Source organism: Coregonus clupeaformis, chromosome 35 (genome assembly GCF_020615455.1).
Source record: "Coregonus clupeaformis isolate EN_2021a chromosome 35, ASM2061545v1, whole genome shotgun sequence".
NCBI classification, from domain to species: domain Eukaryota; kingdom Metazoa; phylum Chordata; class Actinopteri; order Salmoniformes; family Salmonidae; genus Coregonus; species Coregonus clupeaformis.
The window spans coordinates 38,161,109-38,179,811 of record NC_059226.1 but is presented as its reverse complement, the minus strand read 5'-3'; the positions used below and the strand labels follow the sequence as shown (position 1 = coordinate 38,179,811).

At 44.9% G+C, this 18,703-nt stretch overlaps 1 protein-coding gene across 1 annotated transcript in view; it reads left to right on the top strand.

Annotated features, from left to right (window-relative positions):
- The window catches only part of LOC121563496 (caspase recruitment domain-containing protein 11), a 112,355-nt gene that overhangs the window by 92,780 nt on the left and 872 nt on the right, over window positions 1-18,703 (top strand). Inside the window, 8 exon segments of the mRNA XM_045211075.1 lie at window positions 320-447; window positions 4,484-4,599; window positions 5,189-5,273; window positions 11,384-11,479; window positions 11,705-11,822; window positions 14,790-14,972; window positions 15,056-15,180; window positions 18,331-18,446. Of these exon segments, the coding sequence (XP_045067010.1) occupies window positions 320-447; window positions 4,484-4,599; window positions 5,189-5,273; window positions 11,384-11,479; window positions 11,705-11,822; window positions 14,790-14,972; window positions 15,056-15,180; window positions 18,331-18,446 (967 nt within the window).

The following is an 18,703-nucleotide window of genomic DNA, read 5'->3' as shown; positions in this document are numbered from 1 at the left end:
CCCTAACAGCATTGTAAATCCCCTAACACCACTATAAATCCCCTAACACCATTATAAATCCCCTAACAGCATTGTAAATCCCCTAACAGCATTGTAAATCCCCTAACACCATTGTAAATCCCCTAACAACATTGTAAATCCCCTAACACCATTGTAGTGGTGGTTTTATCTGCATCTGTTCTGGACACAACCTCTCTTTATGCTCAGGCTTCAAACATAGCTAGAAAACATTGCACAATATATGATGTGTGTGTGTGTGTGTGTGTGTGTGTGTGTGTGTGTGTGTGTCTGTGTGTGTCTGTGTCTGTGTGTGTGCCAGGGTACCGGAGGCTGCAGAGGGATCTATCGGAGGGAACGGTGACGTCAGGAGACTCATTCTACATCAGAACCAACCTCAACATCTCTGGCCAATCAGACACCTGCTCTCTGAGCGTGCATTGTGACGAGGTACCTGCTGACCCTAACCCTAACCCCTGACCTCTAACCCTAACCCTGCTCTCTGAGCATGCTCTGAGACGAGGTACCTGCTGACCCTAACCCCTGACCTCTAACCCTAACCCTGCTCTCTGAGGATGCTCTGAGACGAGGTACCTGCTGACCCTAACCCCTGACCTCTAACCCTAACCCTGCTCTCTGAGCATGCTCTGAGACGAGGTACCTGCTGACCCTAACCCTGACCTCCTAACCTCTAACCCTGCTCTCTGAGCATGCTCTGAGACGAGGTACCTGCTGACCCTAACCCTAACCCCTGACCTCTAACCCTGCTCTCTGAGCATGCTCTGAGACGAGGTACCTGCTGACCCTAACCCCTGACCTCTAACCCTAACCCTGCTCTCTGAGCATGCTCTGAGACGAGGTACCTGCTGACCCTAACCCCTAACCCCTGACCTCTAACCCTAACCCTGCTCTCTGAGCATGCTCTGAGACGAGGTACCTGCTGACCCTAACCCTAACCCCTGACCTCTAACCCTAACCCTGCTCTCTGAGCATGCTCTGAGACGAGGTACCTGCTGACCCTAACCCCTAACCCCTGACCTCTAACCCTAACCCTGCTCTCTGAGCATGCTCTGAGACGAGGTACCTGCTGACCCTAACCCTAACCCCTGACCTCTAACCCTGCTCTCTGAGCATGCTCTGAGACGAGGTACCTGCTGACCCTAACCCCTGACCTCTAACCCTGCTCTCTGAGCATGCTCTGAGACGAGGTACCTACTGACCCTAACCCCTGACCTCTAACCCTAACCCTGCTCTCTGAGCATGCTCTGAGACGAGGTACCTGCTGACCCTAACCCCTAACCCCTGACCTCTAACCCTAACCCTGCTCTCTGAGCATGCTCTGAGACGAGGTACCTGCTGACCCTAACCCCTGACCTCTAACCCTAACCCTGCTCTCTGAGCATGCTCTGAGACGAGGTACCTGCTGACCCTAACCCCTGACCTCTAACCCTAACCCTGCTCTCTGAGCATGCTCTGAGACGAGGTACCTGCTGACCCTAACCCTAACCCCTGACCTCTAACCCTAACCCTGCTCTCTGAGCATGCTCTGAGACGAGGTACCTGCTGACCCTAACCCCTGACCTCTAACCCTAACGCTCTCTGAGCATGCTCTGAGACGAGGTACCTGCTGACCCTAACCCCTGACCTCAACCCAACCCTAACCCCCTGCTCTCTGAGCATGCTCTGAGACGAGGTACCTGCTGACCCTAACCCACCCCTGACCTCTAACCCTAACCCTGCTCTCTGAGCATGCTCTGAGACGAGGTACCTACTGACCCTAACCCCTGACCTCTAACCCTGCTCTCTGAGCATGCTCTGAGACGAGGTACCTACTGACCCTAACCCTGACCTCTAACCCTAACCCTGCTCTCTGAGCATGCTCTGAGACGAGGTACCTGCTGACCCTAACCCCTAGACCTCTAACCCTAACCCTGCTCTCTGAGCATGCTCTGAGACGAGGTACCTGCTGACCCTAACCCCTGACCTCTAACCCTAACCCTGCTCTCTGAGCATGCTCTGAGACGAGGTACCTGCTGACCCTAACCCCTGACCTCTAACCCTAACCCTGCTCTCTGAGCATGCTCTGAGACGAGGTACCTGCTGACCCTAACCCCTGACCTCTAACCCTAACCCTGCTCTCTGAGCATGCTCTGAGACGAGGTACCTGCTGACCCTAACCCCTGACCTCTAACCCTAACCCTGCTCTCTGAGCATGCTCTGAGACGAGGTACCTGCTGACCCTAACCCCCTGACCTCTAACCCTGCTCTCTGAGCATGCTCTGAGACGAGGTACCTGCTGACCCTAACCCCCCCTGACCTCTAACCCCTAACCCTGCTCTCTGAGCATGCTCTGAGACGAGGTACCTGCTGACCCTAACCCTAACCCCTGACCTCTAACCCTGCTCTCTGAGCATGCTCTGAGACGAGGTACCTGCTGACCCTAACCCCTGACCTCTAACCCTAACCCTGCTCTCTGAGCATGCTCTGAGACGAGGTACCTGCTGACCCTAACCCCTGACCCCTAACCCCTAACCCTGCTCTCTGAGCATGCTCTGAGACGAGGTACCTGCTGACCCTAACCCCTGACCTCTAACCCTAACCCTGCTCTCTGAGCATGCTCTGAGACGAGGTACCTGCTGACCCTAACCCTAACCCCTGACCTCTAACCCTAACCCTGCTCTCTGAGCATGCTCTGAGACGAGGTACCTGCTGACCCTAACCCCTGACCTCTAACCCTAACCCTGCTCTCTGAGGATGCTCTGAGACGAGGTACCTGCTGACCCTAACCCCTGACCTCTAACCCTAACCCTGCTCTCTGAGCATGCTCTGAGACGAGGTACCTGCTGACCCTAACCCTAACCCCTGACCTCTAACCCTAACCCTGCTCTCTGAGCATGCTCTGAGACGAGGTACCTGCTGACCCTAACCCCTGACCTCTAACCCTGCTCTCTGAGCATGCTCTGAGACGAGGTACCTGCTGACCCTAACCCCTGACCTCTAACCCTGCTCTCTGAGGATGCTCCGTGATTGTGGTACATCAATATATATATTTAAATGTTTACATTTTAGTCATTTAGCAGACACTCTTATCCAGAGCAACTTACAGTTAGTGCATTCATATTAAGACAGCTAGGTGGGACAACCACATATTACAGTAGTTAGTATATTCACATTAAGACAGCTAGGTGGGACAACCACATATTACAGTAGTTAGTATATTCATATTAAGACAGCTAGGTGGGACAACCACATATTACAGTAGTTAGTATATTCATATTAAGACAGCTAGGTGGGACAACCACATATTACAGTAGTTAGTATATTCACATTAAGACAGCTAGGTGGGACAACCACATATTACAGTAGTTAGTATATTCATATTAAGACAGCTAGGTGGGACAACCACATATTACAGTAGTTAGTATATTCATATTAAGACAGCTAGGTGGGACAACCACATATTACAGTAGTTAGTATATTCATATTAAGACAGCTAGGTGGGACAACCACATATTACAGTAGTTAGTATATTCACATTAAGACAGCTAGGTGGGACAACCACATATTACAGTAGTTAGTATATTCATATTAAGACAGCTAGGTGGGACAACCACATATTTCAGTAGTTAGTATATTCACATTAAGACAGCTAGGTGGGACAACCACATATTACAGTAGTTAGTATATTCATATTAAGACAGCTAGGTGGGACAACCACATATTACAGTAGTTAGTATATTCATATTAAGATAGCTAGGTGGGACAACCACATATTACAGTAGTTAGTATATTCATATTAAGATAGCTAGGTGGGACAACCACATATCCCAGTAGTTAGTACATTCATCTTCAGATAGCTAGGTGGGACAACCACATATCTCAGTAGTTAGTATATTCATCTTCAGATAGCTAGGTGGGACAACCACATATCTCAGTAGTTGGTATACACAATATATACATGACATAATATACAATATGTGCTTTGTGAGGAGGTACATCAATATATATACACAATATATACATGACATAATATACAATATGTGCTTTGTGAGGAGGTACATCAATATATATACACAATATATACATGACATAATATACAATATGTGCTTTGTGACGAGGTACATCAATATATATACAATATATACATGACATAATATACAATATGTGCTTTGTGACGAGGTACATCAATATATATATACAATATATACATGACATAATATATAATATGTGCTTTGTGATAAGGTACATCAATATATATATATAATATATACAGTACATTACATAATACACCATATGTGACGAAGTACCTGTTGGTATCGTGCTGTTGTTGTCAGGGTTAGGGTTGATTGATTGATTGATTGATTGGTTGTTCGATTGATCATTGATAGGTTGATCGGTTGATTGATTGAGTGATTGGTTTATTTATTGTTTGGTTGATTGATTAATTTATTGTCTTATTGATTGATTGATTGGTTGATTGATTAAGGTGGTCCATGTCCTGGACACGATGCACCAGGGGAAGTTTGAGTGGCTTTGCTCCCGGGTCGAAGCCTACTCTGGAACCGACCTACCTGAAAGAGGCACCATCCCCTCATACTCACGGTAAATACAGACTACTACAGACTACTACATACTACTACAGATTACTACAGACTACTACAGAGTACTGCAGACTACTACAGAGTACTGCAGACTACTACAGATTACTACAGACTACTACAGAGTACTGCAGACTACTACAGATTACTACAGATTACTACAGACTACTACAGACTACTACATCTTACTACAGATTACTACAGACTACTACAGAGTACTGCAGACTACTACAGAGTACTGCAGACGACTACATAGTACTACAGATTACTACAGACTACTACAGACTACTACAGAATACTAGATGAATCATTTCAAATACTGCTCTTATAATACTTTGCTTGATACAACATCAGACTAGCAACCACTATAGATCACCACAGACCTGTGTGTGTGTGTGTGTGTGTGTGTGTGTGTGTGTGTGTGTGTGTGTGTGTGTGTGTGTGTGTGTGTGTGTGTTGTGTGTGTGTGTGTGTGTGTGTGTGTGTGTGTGTGTGTGTGTGTGTGTGTGTGTGTGTGTGTGTGTGTGTGTGTGTGTGTGTGTGTGTGTGTGTGTGTGTGTGTGTGTGTGTGTGTGTGTGTGTGTGGTCTACAGGGCCCAGCAGCTGCTCCTGGTAAAGATCCAGAAGCTGGTGTGTCGAGGAGGAAGAGAGGAGAATGACAGCCTGCGCAACCTCAGGGTACTAACTAGCCAACTATCTAGCCAACTAACCCCTAACTAACTAGCCCCTAACTAACTAGCCCCTAACTAACTAACTAGCCCCTAACTAACTAACTAGCCCCTAACTAACTAGCCTCTAACTAACTAACTAGCCCCTAACTAACTAACTAGCCCCTAACTAACTAACTAGCCCCTAACTAACTAGCCTCTAACTAACTAGCCCCTAACTAACTAGCAGCCTGCATAACCTCACGGTACTAACTAGCCCCTAACTAACTAGCCTCTAACTAACTAGCCTCTAACTAACTAACTAGCAGCCTGCGCAACCTCAGGGTACTAACTAGCCAACTATCTAGCCAACTAACCCCTAACTAACTAGCAGCCTGCATAACATCACAGTACTAACTAGCCCCTAACTAACTAGCCTCTAACTAACTAACTAGCAGCCTGCGCAACCTCAGGGTACTAACTAGCCAACTATCTAGCCAACTAACCCCTAACTAACTAGCAGCCTGCATAACCTCACGGTACTAACTAGCCCCTAACTAACTAACTAGCCCCTAACTAACTAGCCCCTAACTAACTAGCCTCTAACTAACTAACTAGACCCTAACTAACTAGCACCCTGCATAACCTCAAGGTACTAACTAGCCCCTAACAAACTAGCCTCTAACTAACTAACTAGCCCCTAACTAACTAGCCTCTAACTAACTAGCAGCCTGCGCAACCTCAGGGTACTAACTAGCCAACTATCTAGCCAACTAACCCCTAACTAACTAGCCCCTAACTAACTAGCCCCTAACTAACTAGCCTCTAACTAACTAACTAGCCCCTAACTAACTAGCCCCTAACTAACTAGAACTAATTAGCAGCCTGCGCAACCTCAGGGTACTAACATTTACATTTTACATTTTAGTCATTTAGCAGACGCTCTTATCCAGAGCGACTTACATGAGCAATTAGGGTTAAGTGCCTTGCTTAAGGGCACATCGACAGATTTTTCACCTAGTCGGCTCAGGGATTAGAACCAGCGACCTTTCGGTTACTGGCACAACGCTCTTACCCACTAAGCTACCTGCCGCCCCGGCAGGTACTAACTAGCCAACTATCTAGCCAACTAACCCCTAACTAACTAGCCCCTAACTAACTAGCCCCTAACTAACTAGACCCTAACTAACTAGCAGCCTGCATAACCTCACGGTACTAACTAGCCCCTAACTAACTAGCCTCGAACTAACTAACTAGCCCCTAACTAACTAGCCCCTAACTAACTAGCCTCTAACTAACTAACTAGACCCTAACTAACTAGCACCCTGCATAACCTCAAGGTACTAACTAGCCCCTAACAAACTAGCCTCTAACTAACTAACTAGCCCCTAACTAACTAGCCCCTAACTAACTAGCCTCTAACTAACTAACTAGACCCTAACTAACTAGCACCCTGCATAACCTCAAGGTACTAACTAGCCCCTAACAAACTAGCCTCTAACTAACTAACTAGCCCCTAACTAACTAGCCCCTAACTAACTAGCCTCTAACTAACTAACTAGACCCTAACTAACTAGAACTAATTAGCACCCTGCATAACCTCAAGGTACTAACTAGCCCCTAACAAACTAGCCTCTAACTAACTAACTAGCCCCTAACTAACTAGAACTAATTAGCAGCCTGCATAACCTCAGGGTACTAACTAGTCCCTAACTAACTAGTCCCTAACTAACTAGCCTCTAACAAACTAGTCCCTAACTAACTAGAAGCCTACAGTGAGGGAAAAAAGTATTTGATCCCATGCTGATTTTGTACGTTTGCCCACTTACAAAGAAATGATCAGTCTATAATTTTAATGGTAGGTTTATTTGAACAGTGAGAGACAGAATAACAACAACAAAAATGCATGTCAAAAATGTTATAAATTTATTTGCATTTTAATGAGGGAAATAAGTATTTGACCCCCTCTCAATCAGAAAGATTTCTGGCTCCCAGGTGTCTTTTATACAGGTAACGAACTGAGATTAGGAGCACACTCTTAAAGGGAGTTCTCCTAATCTCAGCTTGTTACCTGTATAAAAGACACCTGTCCACAGAAGCAATCAATCAATCAGATTCCAAACTCTCCACAATGGCCAAGACCAAAGAGCTCTCCAAGGATGTCAGGGACAAGATTGTAGACCTACACAAGCCTGGAATGGGCTACAAGACCATCGCCAAGCAGCTTGGTGAGAAGGTAACAACAGTTGGTGCGATTATTCGCAAATGGAAGAAACACAAAAGAACTGTCAATCTACCTCGGCCTGGGGCTCCATGCAAGATCTCACCTCGTGGAGTTGCAATGATCATGAAAACGGTGAGGAATCAGCCCAGAACTACACGGGAGGATCTTGTCAATGATCATAAGGCAGCTGGGACCATAGTCACCAAGAAAACAATTGGTAACACACTACGCCGTGAAGGACTGAAATCCTGCAGCTCCCGCAAAAGTCCCCCTGCTCAAGAAAGCACATATACATGCCCGTCTGAAGTTTGCCAATGAACATCTGAATGATTCAGAGGAGAACTGGGTGAAAGTGTTGTGGTCAGATGAGACCAAAATGGAGCTCTTTGGCATCAACTCAACTCGCCGTGTTTGGAGGAGGAGGAATGCTGCCTATGACCCCAAGAACACCATCCCCACCGTCAAACATGGAGGTGGAAACATTATGCTTTGGGGGTGTTTTTCTGCTAAGAGGACAGGACAACTTCCCTGCATCAAAAGGACGATGGACGGGGCCATGTATCGTCAAATCTTGTGTGAGAACCTCCTTCCCTCAGCCAGAGCATTGAAAATGGGTTGTGGATGGGTATTCTAGCATGACAATGACCCAAAACACACGGCCAAGGCAACAAAGGAGGGCTCAAGAAGAAGCACATTAGGGTCCTGGAGTTGCCTATCCAGTCTCCAGACCTTAATCCCATAGAAAATCTGTGGAGGGAGCTGAAGGTTCGAGCTGCGAAACGTCAGCCTCGAAACCTTAATGACTTGGAGAAGAAAGATCTGCAAAGAGGAGTGGGACAAAATCCCTCCTGAGATGTGTGCAAACCTGGTGGCCAACTACAAGAAACGTCTGACCTCTGTGATTGCCAACAAGGGTTTTGCCACCAAATACTAAGTAATGTTCAGTAATGCTCACTGTTCAAATAAACCTACCATTAAAATGATAGACTGATCATTTCTTTGTCAGTGGGCAAACAGCAGGGGATCAAATACTTTTTTCCCTCACTGTAAATACTGTACTTATTTAAATTGTTGTTATTTTTTATTTCTAATGGCTGCCACGCCCCCCAGAGGCCAAATTAGGGGTGGCTCCATATCTCTATATTTTCAGGGTACATACATCTACAGTGCCTTCGGAAAGTATTCAGACCCCTTGACTTTTTCCACATTTTGTTACATTACAGCCTTATTCTAAAATTGATTAAATCAATAAAAATAATCTTCAATCTACACACAATACCCCATAATGACAAAGCAAAAACAGGTTTTTAGAAATGTTTGCAAATGTATTAAAAATAAAATACAGAAATACCTTATTTACATAAGTATTCAGACCCTTTGCTATGAGACTCGAAATTGAGCTCAGGTGTATCCTGTTTCCATTGATCATCCTTGAGATATTTCTACAACTTGATTGGAGTCCACCTGTGGTAAATGAAATTGATTGGACATGATTTGGAAAGGCACACACCTGTCTATGTAAGGTCCCACAGTTAACAGTGCATGTCAGAGCAACAACCAAGCCATGAGGTTGAGGGAATTGTCCATAGAGCTCCGAGACAGGATTGTGTCGACGCACAGATCTGGGGAAGGGTACCTAAACATTTCTGCAGCATTGAAGGTCCCCAAGAACACAGTGGCCTTCATCATTCTTAAATGGAAGAAGTTTGGAACCACCAAGACTCTTCCTAGAGCTGGCTGCCCGGCCAAACTGAGCAATCGGGGGAGAAGGGCCTTGGTCAGGGAGGTGACCAAGAACCTGATGGTCACTCTGACAGAGCTCCAGAGTTATTCTGTGGAGATGGGAGAACCTTCCAGAAGGACAACCATCTCTGCAGCACTCCACCAATCAGGCCTTTATGGTAGAGTGGCCAGACGGAATCCACTCCTCAGTAAAAGGCACATGACAGCCTGCTTGGAGTTTGCCAAAAGGCACCTAAAGACTCTCAGACCATGAGAAACAAGATTCTCTGGTCTGATGAAACCAAGATGAAACTCTTTGGCCTGAATGCCAAGCGTCACGTCTGGAGGAAACCTGGCCCCATCCCTACGGTGAAGCATGGTGGTGGCAGTATCATGCTGTGGGGATGTGTTTCAGCGGCAGGGACTGGAAGACTAGTCAGGATCAAGGCAAAGAGCACACAGGCAAGACAACGCAGGAGTGGCTTCGGGACAAGTCTCTGAACGTCCTTGAGTGGCCCAGCCAGAGCCCGGACTTGAACCCGATCGAACATCTCTGGAGAGACCTGAAAATAGCTGTGCAGCAACGCTCCCAATCCAACCTGACAGAGCTTGAGAGGATCTGCAGAGAAGAATGGGAGAAACTCCCCAAATACAGGTGTGCCAAGCTTGTAGCGTCATACCCAAGAAGACTCGAGGCTGTAATCGCTGCCAAAGGTGCTTCAACAAAGTACTGAGTAAAGGGTCTGAATACTTATGTAAATGTGAAAATAATCACTATACTTTATTAAAAATCAAAGTTCTTTCAGAGTTTTTGTAGAATCAAGAATGACTTTTTCAATTCCAGCAAAGTCAGGCTAGTCTGCAGATTAGGGCCCCTCTCTCTTTCTGCTCCCCCTCTATACAGTCCCACTCTCATCCCTTCTAGCTCAAAACCCCTCCCTCTTCAGTTTCCCGCTCTTTATTGCTCCGCCCACTTCCTTTGTCTGTGATGGCGGCTAAATTTGACTTTCATTCAGTTCACAATCAACAGTAATACAATCAATCAAATCCCTTATCTTGCAAAAACACTCATGTTTAGTTTAAACTCTGTTCAACCCCGGCTCTCCCGACATGACAGGTCCATACTTAAATCTTTCAAACATACACAAAACCCCACCCCATCATGCTGTAATCAATCAAGAAGATAGCCAAGGAGAGACAAAGGTTTAGCCTGAACTCTGTCCAACCCTGGCCGCTTATTCCACTTTGTTTGAGGAGAGAAGCAAAAGGCCACAGTCTGGTTTCAGTCTCTCATAAAGTAGGACTGCCTTGGATTTAAGTAAGAGCGAGCAATTCGACCCGAGGTCAGATTCCCACTTTACCCACACAGTGAAATGACCCAATTAAGTTCCTGGCCCAGCAACAAAGAATTCTAACTCTATGTTCGTGATTAACCCAGTTTTATCTCATAGTCCCCTAAAAAATATCCATCAATATTTCAGTTTGTTATTTTTAATACATTTGCAAAGATTTCTAAAAACCTGTTTTCGCTTTGTCATTATGGGGTATTGTGTGTAGATTGATGAGGGAAAAAAACGATTTAATCAATTTTAGAATAAGGCTGTAACGTAACAAAATGTTGAAAAAGTAAAGGGGTCTGAATAATTTCCGAATGCACTGTACCTCTGTGCCACATTTGGTGCTTGTATCACAAACTAGTTTTTACTATGAGTCCACATTTACAGCACCACAATACAAAAGAGAGATTATTTTTCATTCCTCCACAACACAGAATTATATTCTATTCCATTCCATTCCTCCATATTAACACAGAAATCATGGTAAATTGGGTTTTTATGTAGGTAACTAGTTGCTTGACAAAGTCCTACATTTTCAGAACAATTTTTAAGTTTTTTTTTCAAAATGATGACGTTTTTTTGATGGTCCTTTTAGGATTGGTGCTTTTAGGATTCAAGTTCATTTCCGATTGAGCCGACATATCCAGCGTTTACCATGAATGTGGGAACATTGCCTTTAAAAGGTGCATAGCCAAAAAGGGGGACGATCGGATTGAATCCTGTCCTAAACTACCTTACCCTTAACCCTTAACCCTTAACCCTTAACCCTTAACCCTTTCAGAACCCTAACCGTGAACTAACTACATGTAAATATGTTGACCTGTCTCTACCTGTGTTGTTGTTGTTGTTGTTGTGTAGAACACCTTACAGCCTGAAGAGTCCAGCCCGTCCCCAGACCCCAAATCCAGCCCTCGCATGTCCAGAGCCAGCGTCTTCATCACACAGATACTACAGGTAATACACACACACACACACACACACACACACACACACACACACACACACACACACACACACACACACACACACACACACACACACACACACACACACACACACACACACGCCCACACGCACACATACGCACATGCACACACACATTTCCGCATTTAAAGTGCTGTGTGTGTGTGCGTGCGTGCGTGTATGTGTGTGTGTGTGTGTGTGTGTGTGTGTGTGTAGTTTGTCAGCAGGGTGGATAACAAGTATAAGCGCATGAACAGCAGTGAGCGTGTTCGCATCGTGAGCTCAGGAAACTCAACGCTGCCCAGACCAGGCTTCGAAACCCTCAGACAGGATGGTAAGCCATACACTACACCCTACACCCTACACCCTACACCCTACACCCTACACACCTACAGCCTACACACTACACACTACACCCTACACACTACACACTACACCCTACACCCTACACCCTACACCCTACACCCTACACCCTACACCCTACACCCTACACACTACACCCTACACCCTACACACTACACACTACACACTACACCCTACACCCTACACCCTACACACTACACCCTACACCCTACACCCTACACACTACACCCTACAGCCTACACCCTACACACTACACCCTACACCCTACACACTACACACTACACCCTACACACTACACACTACACCCTACACACTACACACTACACCCTACACACTACACCCTACACACTACACACTACACCCTACACCCTACACCCTACACACTACACCCTACACCCTACACACTACACACTACACCCTACACACTACACACTACACCCTACAGCCTACACACTACACCCTACACCCTACAGCCTACACCCTACAGCCTACACACTACACCCTACACACTACACACTACACCCTACACACTACACACTACACACTACACCCTACACACTACACACTACACACTACAACACTACACACTACACACTACACACTACACACTACACCCTACACCCTACACACTACACCCTACACACTACACACTACACACTACACCCTACACCCTACACCCTACACCCTACACCCTACAGCCTACACCCTACAGCCTACACCCTACACACTACACCCTACAGCCTACACTACACACTACACCCTACACCCTACACCCTACACCCTACAGCCTACACACTACACACCCTACACACTACACACTACACACTACACCCTACACACTACACCCTACACCCTACACCCTACACCCTACACCCTACACCCTACACACTACACCCTACACACTACACACTACACCCTACACACTACACACTACACACTACACACTACACCCTACACACTACACCCTACACACTACACACTACACACTACACCCTACACCCTACACCCTACAGCCTACACACTACACCCTACACACTACACCCTACACACTACACCCTACACACTACACACTACACCCTACACACTACACCCTACACACTACACACTACACACTACACCCTACACCCTACACCCTACAGCCTACACACTACACCCTACACCCTACACACTACACCCTACACCCTACATCCTACACACTACATGTAGCTCAGTTGGTAGAGCATGGCGTTTGCAACGCCAGGGTTGTGGGTTCGATTCCCACGGGGGGCCAGTGTGAAAAATTAAAATGTATGCATTCACTAACTGTAAGTCGCTCTGGATAAGAGCGTCTGCTAAATGACTAAAATGTAATAAACTGAACAAGTTCCACAGACATGTGACTAACAGAAATGGAATAATGTGTCCCTGAACAAAGGGGGGGTCAAAATCAAAAGTAACAGTCAGTATCTGGTGTGGCCACCAGCTGCATTAAGTACTGCAGTGCATCTCCTCCTCATGGACTGCACCAGATTTGCCAGTTCTTGCTGTGGGATGTTACCCCACTCTTCCACCAAGGCACCTGCAAATTCCCGAAAATTTCTGGGGGGGTGGCCCTAGCCCTCACCCTCCGATCCAACAGGTCCCAGACATGCTCAATGGGATTGAGATCCGGGCTCTTCGCTGGCCATGGCAGAACACTGACATTCCTGTCTTGCAGGAAAACAAGCACAGAACGAGCAGTATGGCTGGTGGCATTGTCATGCTGGAGGGTCATGTCAGGATGAGCCTGCAGGAAGGGTACCACATGGATGTCTTTCCTGTAACGCACAGCGTTGAGATTGCCTGCAATGACAACAAGATCAGTCCGATGATGCTGTGACACACCGCCCCAGACCATGACGGACCCTCCACCTCCAAATCGATCCCGCTCCAGAGTACAGGCCTCGGTGTAACGCTCATTCCTTCGACGATAAACGCAAATCCGACCATCACCCCTTGAGACAAAACCGTGACTCGTCAGTGAAGAGCACTTTTTGCCAGTCCTGTCTGGTCCAGCGACAGTGGGTTGGTGCCCATAGGCGACGTTGTTGCCGGTGATGTCTGGTGAGGACCTGCCTTACAACAGGCCTACAAGCCCTCAGTCCAGCCTCTCTCAGCCTATTGCGGACAGTCTGAGCACTGATGGTGGGATTGTGCGTTCCTGGTGTAACTCGGGCAGTTGTTGTTGCCATCCTGTACCTGTCCCGCAGGTGTGATGTTCGGATGTACCGATCCTGTGCAGGTGTTGTTACACGTGGTCTGCCACTGCGAGGACGATCAGCTGTCCGTCCTGTCTCCCTGTAGCACTGTCTTAGGTGTCTCACAGTAAGGACATTGCAATTTATTGCCCTGGCCACATCTGCAGTCCTCATGCCTCCTTGCAGCATGCCTAAGGCACGTTCACGCAGATGAGCAGGGACCCTGGGCATCTTTCTTTTGGTGTTTTTCAGAGTCAGTAGAAAGGCCTCTTTAGTGTCCTAAGTTTTCATAACTGTGACCTTAATTGCCTACCGTCTGTAAGCTGTTAGTGTCTTAACGACCGTTCCACAGGTGCATGTTCATTAATTGTTTATGGTTCATTGAACAAGCATGGGAAACAGTGTTTAAACCCTTTACAATGAAGATCTGTGAAGTTATTTGGATTTTTACGAATTATCCTGAAAAAGGGACGTTTATTTTTTTGCTGAGTTTACCTATACACTACACCTGTCTCTCTCTCTCTATATGTATAATTTATATATATATGCACTGTATATCATTATATACCCTACACCCTGTACCGTTTACAATGTGTGTGTGTGTGTGTGTGTGTGTGTGTGTGTGTGTGTGTGTGTGTGTGTGTGTGTGTGTGTGTGTGTGTGTGTGTGTGTGTGTGTGTGTGTGTGTGTGTGTGTGTGTGTGTGTGTGTGTGTGTGTGAAGACTGTGCAGACCCAGACAGTGATCTGAGTAGGAGTGTGAGCCTGGTTCCGTACAGCCTGGTCTCCCCCCAGCGGGTCCAGAGGAAGAGGCCGGTTCTGATCAGTCCAACCAGTCTGGCCCGGACCATTATACAGAAGATACTCAACATGGGGGGAGCCATGGACTTCAACATCTGCAAACCAGGTTGGGTTGTGTGTGTGTGTGTGTGTGTTTGTGTTTAAAATGATTTTGTTATATTATATTATATTAAAGGTCATGTGTTGCAGACGTCCTAACGAAAGAAGAGTTCCTAATGAGACAGAGGATTGAACCCATCATCTCCTCCAGAGAGAAACACACGAACACCTACGAGGTTGTCTCTCCTGAGAACATAGAGGCCGTTGCTGCAAAGGTACATACTATTTTACATCTTGACTGATTTATTTTTTACAGAACCTTTATTTTAGCAGGGAGTCCCATGGAGACCAAGGCCTCTTTTCCAATGCAACGTCATAATACCAGACAATATTACAAGCAATTTAAGAAGCAAACACATTCCTCAACAATTTTTTTTGACTTGAGAAATACTGCACCAAACACCTTACTTAGATGTAAAATTGGGCAACTAAAACAATCTATTTTTTTTCTTATTTTTTTAATAGTTTTTTCTGTTTTTCTTTTTCTTTTTTTCTTTTTTTTTGGGGGGGGGGGATTTACGAAGATTATACCTTTTTTAAACATTCTGTCAAAAAATAAAGGTTTTTTGTCGATTAGTATATTTGAATTTAACCACAATATTTGTTGCATTATTTGTTCTGTCGTTTCTGGAGGATTAAATTGAAGTTGCAACCAACTTTCTATGGCTTGTTTTAGAAATAGTGACATTTGGGAGATTATTTCCTTTTCAAATAACTGAAAGTGAGAGGTTGTAATCTGAATAAAGGGAAAAAGGCCTTTCTTGAACACTGGGTGAGACAATCTTACTAATTTGCTTGAGAACCAGTTCGGATTTAAGTATAACTTTTGTATGACTGAAGCTTTTAGTGATAGGTCTAATGCTTTAATATTTAATAATTTCTGTCCTCCGAATTCATATTCATTATATAAATATGCTCTTTTAATTTTGTCTGGCTTGCCGTTCCAAATAAAATTGAATATTTTTTTCTCATATAATTTAAAAAACTGTTCGCTAGGCGTCGGCAAGACCATAAGCAAATAGGTAAACTGGGATAATACTAAAGAGTTAATCAGGGTGATTTTTCCACAAATTGACAGGTATTTTCCTTTATTGATAGGATAGTCTCTAACGGAGGTCATCCAGTTTATTCTCCAGTGATTGATAGGATAGTCTCTAACGGAGGTCATCCAGTTTATTCTCCAGTGATTGATAGGATAGTCTCTAACGGAGGTCATCCAGTTTATTCTCCAGTGATTGATAGGATAGTCTCTAACGGAGGTCATCCAGTTTATTCTCCAGTGATTGATAGGATAGTCTCTAACGGAGCTCATCCAGTTTATTCTCCAGTGATTGATAGGATAGTCTCTAACGGAGCTCATCCAGTTTATTCTCCAGTGATTGATAGGATAGTCTCTAACAGAGCTCATCCAGTTTATTCTCCAGTGATTGATAGGATAGTCTCTAACGGAGGTCATCCAGTTTATTCTCCAGTGATTGATAGGATAGTCTCTAACGGAGCTCATCCAGTTTATTCTCCAGTGATTGATAGGATAGTCTCTAACAGAGCTCATCCAGTTTATTCTCCAGTGATTGATAGGATAGTCTCTAACGGAGCTCATCCAGTTTATTCTCCAGTGATTGATAGGATAGTCTCTAACGGAGCTCATCCAGTTTATTCTCCAGTGATTGATAGGATAGTCTCTAACGGAGGTCATCCAGTTTATTCTCCAGTGATTGATAGGATAGTCTCTAACGGAGCTCATCCAGTTTATTCTCCAGTGATTGATAGGATAGTCTCTAACGGAGCTCATCCAGTTTATTCTCCAGTGATTGATAGGATAGTCTCTAACGGAGCTCATCCAGTTTATTCTCCAGTGATTGATAGGATAGTCTCTAACAGAGCTCATCCAGTTTATTCTCCAGTGATTGATAGGATAGTCTCTAACAGAGCTCATCCAGTTTATTCTCCAGGGATTGATAGGATAGTCTCTAACGGAGGTCATCCAGTTTATTCTCCAGTGATTGATAGGATAGTCTCTAACAGAGGTCATCCAGTTTATTCTCCAGTGATTGCACGTTCACCATCATAACTGTGATGGGTGAGTTGAAGGAGTCAGGTGCAGGAGGGTAAATCACAGAATAACAGGATTTATTCAGGAAAACAGAGTTACGCAGTAATGTGTCAAACAGTCCTTAAGAGAGCCAGCCTACTTTCTGATACAGAATGCAGTGATGTGTACTGAACCTCTCGCCCATAATAAATCCTAGTGTGCTATGATAAACTGTGTCCAATGGCTTCAATACAGCGGCAGCTGCATTTATATAGACAATATCGCCATAGTCTGAAGCCGGAATGAATGTCGACTGAATGATTTGTTTTCTGCTATTTACGGAAAGACTTGTCCCATTCCTATAAAAGAAGCACATTTTAATTCTTAATTTCTTAACTAACTCATCAACATGTTTTTTGAAAAATAGCTTTTCATCAATCCAGATACCCAGATATTTATAAGCGGGACACGATCAGTGTGGGCACCATCCAATGTACATATACATAAATCATAAGATACATTTAGGAAAATAACATATACTTAGTTTGACCTGCATTAAATACCAATTTCAGTTCAACAAAGGCTTTCTGTAAAGTAAAAAAGGCTGATTGTAGTTCTGAAAGAGCCTTGTCAGCAGAAGGGGCAACAGAATACACAACATATAGTCCACATACAAGTGGAGGTCACAATTTCTTATAGACAAACCAATATTGTTTATATAGAAAGTGAAAATCAAGGAATATCAAGGAAACCTGACTTAACACCATCAGAAGAAACACATTGTGTCTGTCAGGTAGTTTTCAAACCAGATGCAGGCTGCCTGACCAGGCATTTTCAGACAGTCTATGAATTAATAATGAATGGTCAACATTGTTGAAAGCCTTCCACAGGTCTATGAAAAGGGCAGCCCACTGCCTTCTGTCCATGCTATTTACAATGTCATTAACCATCAAAGAAGCCATTACCTGTCCTGGAACCACTAGAATACAATTAGAGTACATTTTGAAGCTAGAAAAGATCTAAGCTGAGTGTTGATTGAAGATTCTAAAATGTTCGCTAGGCGAGACAGTTCAGAGATCAGGTGATAATTATTCATGTCAGAGGGGTCACCCCCTTTTTAGAGGGGGAGCACATGGGCAGCCTTCCAGAAACCTGAGTGGATTTAAATCAGTGGATTTTAGTATTTTCAAATACATGCCAATACTTTCCAAGTGTATTTCCAAATAAATTCCAATATTCAAAAAAATAATATTTGAATACTTACTTTAAAATGTATGTGAAAGTAATTAGAGATATTTGAAATAGTATTTGAACCCAGGTCTGTGGTGTGCAGGGTAAACACTGTCTGCTGGAAGCTGATGTGAGCTGTGTTAAAGATCTGCTGAGGAGAGAGATCTACCCCATCATCATCCACATCAAGATCTGTGACAAGAACATCAGGAAGCTAAGGTACCCTGACCTTTAACCCCTAACCCCATCATCATCCACATCAAGGTCTGTGACAAGAACATCAGGAAGCTAAGGTACCCTGACCTCTGTCTCCTACAGGAAGCTGCCCCTGCGTGTGGACAGTGAGGAGGAGTTTGTCAGAGTGTGTCGGAGCAGAGAGAGAGAGCTGGAGAGTGTTCCTAACCCCTAACCTCTGTCCCCTACAGGAAGCTGCCCCTGCGTGTGGACAGTGAGGAGGAGTTTGTCAGAGTGTGTCG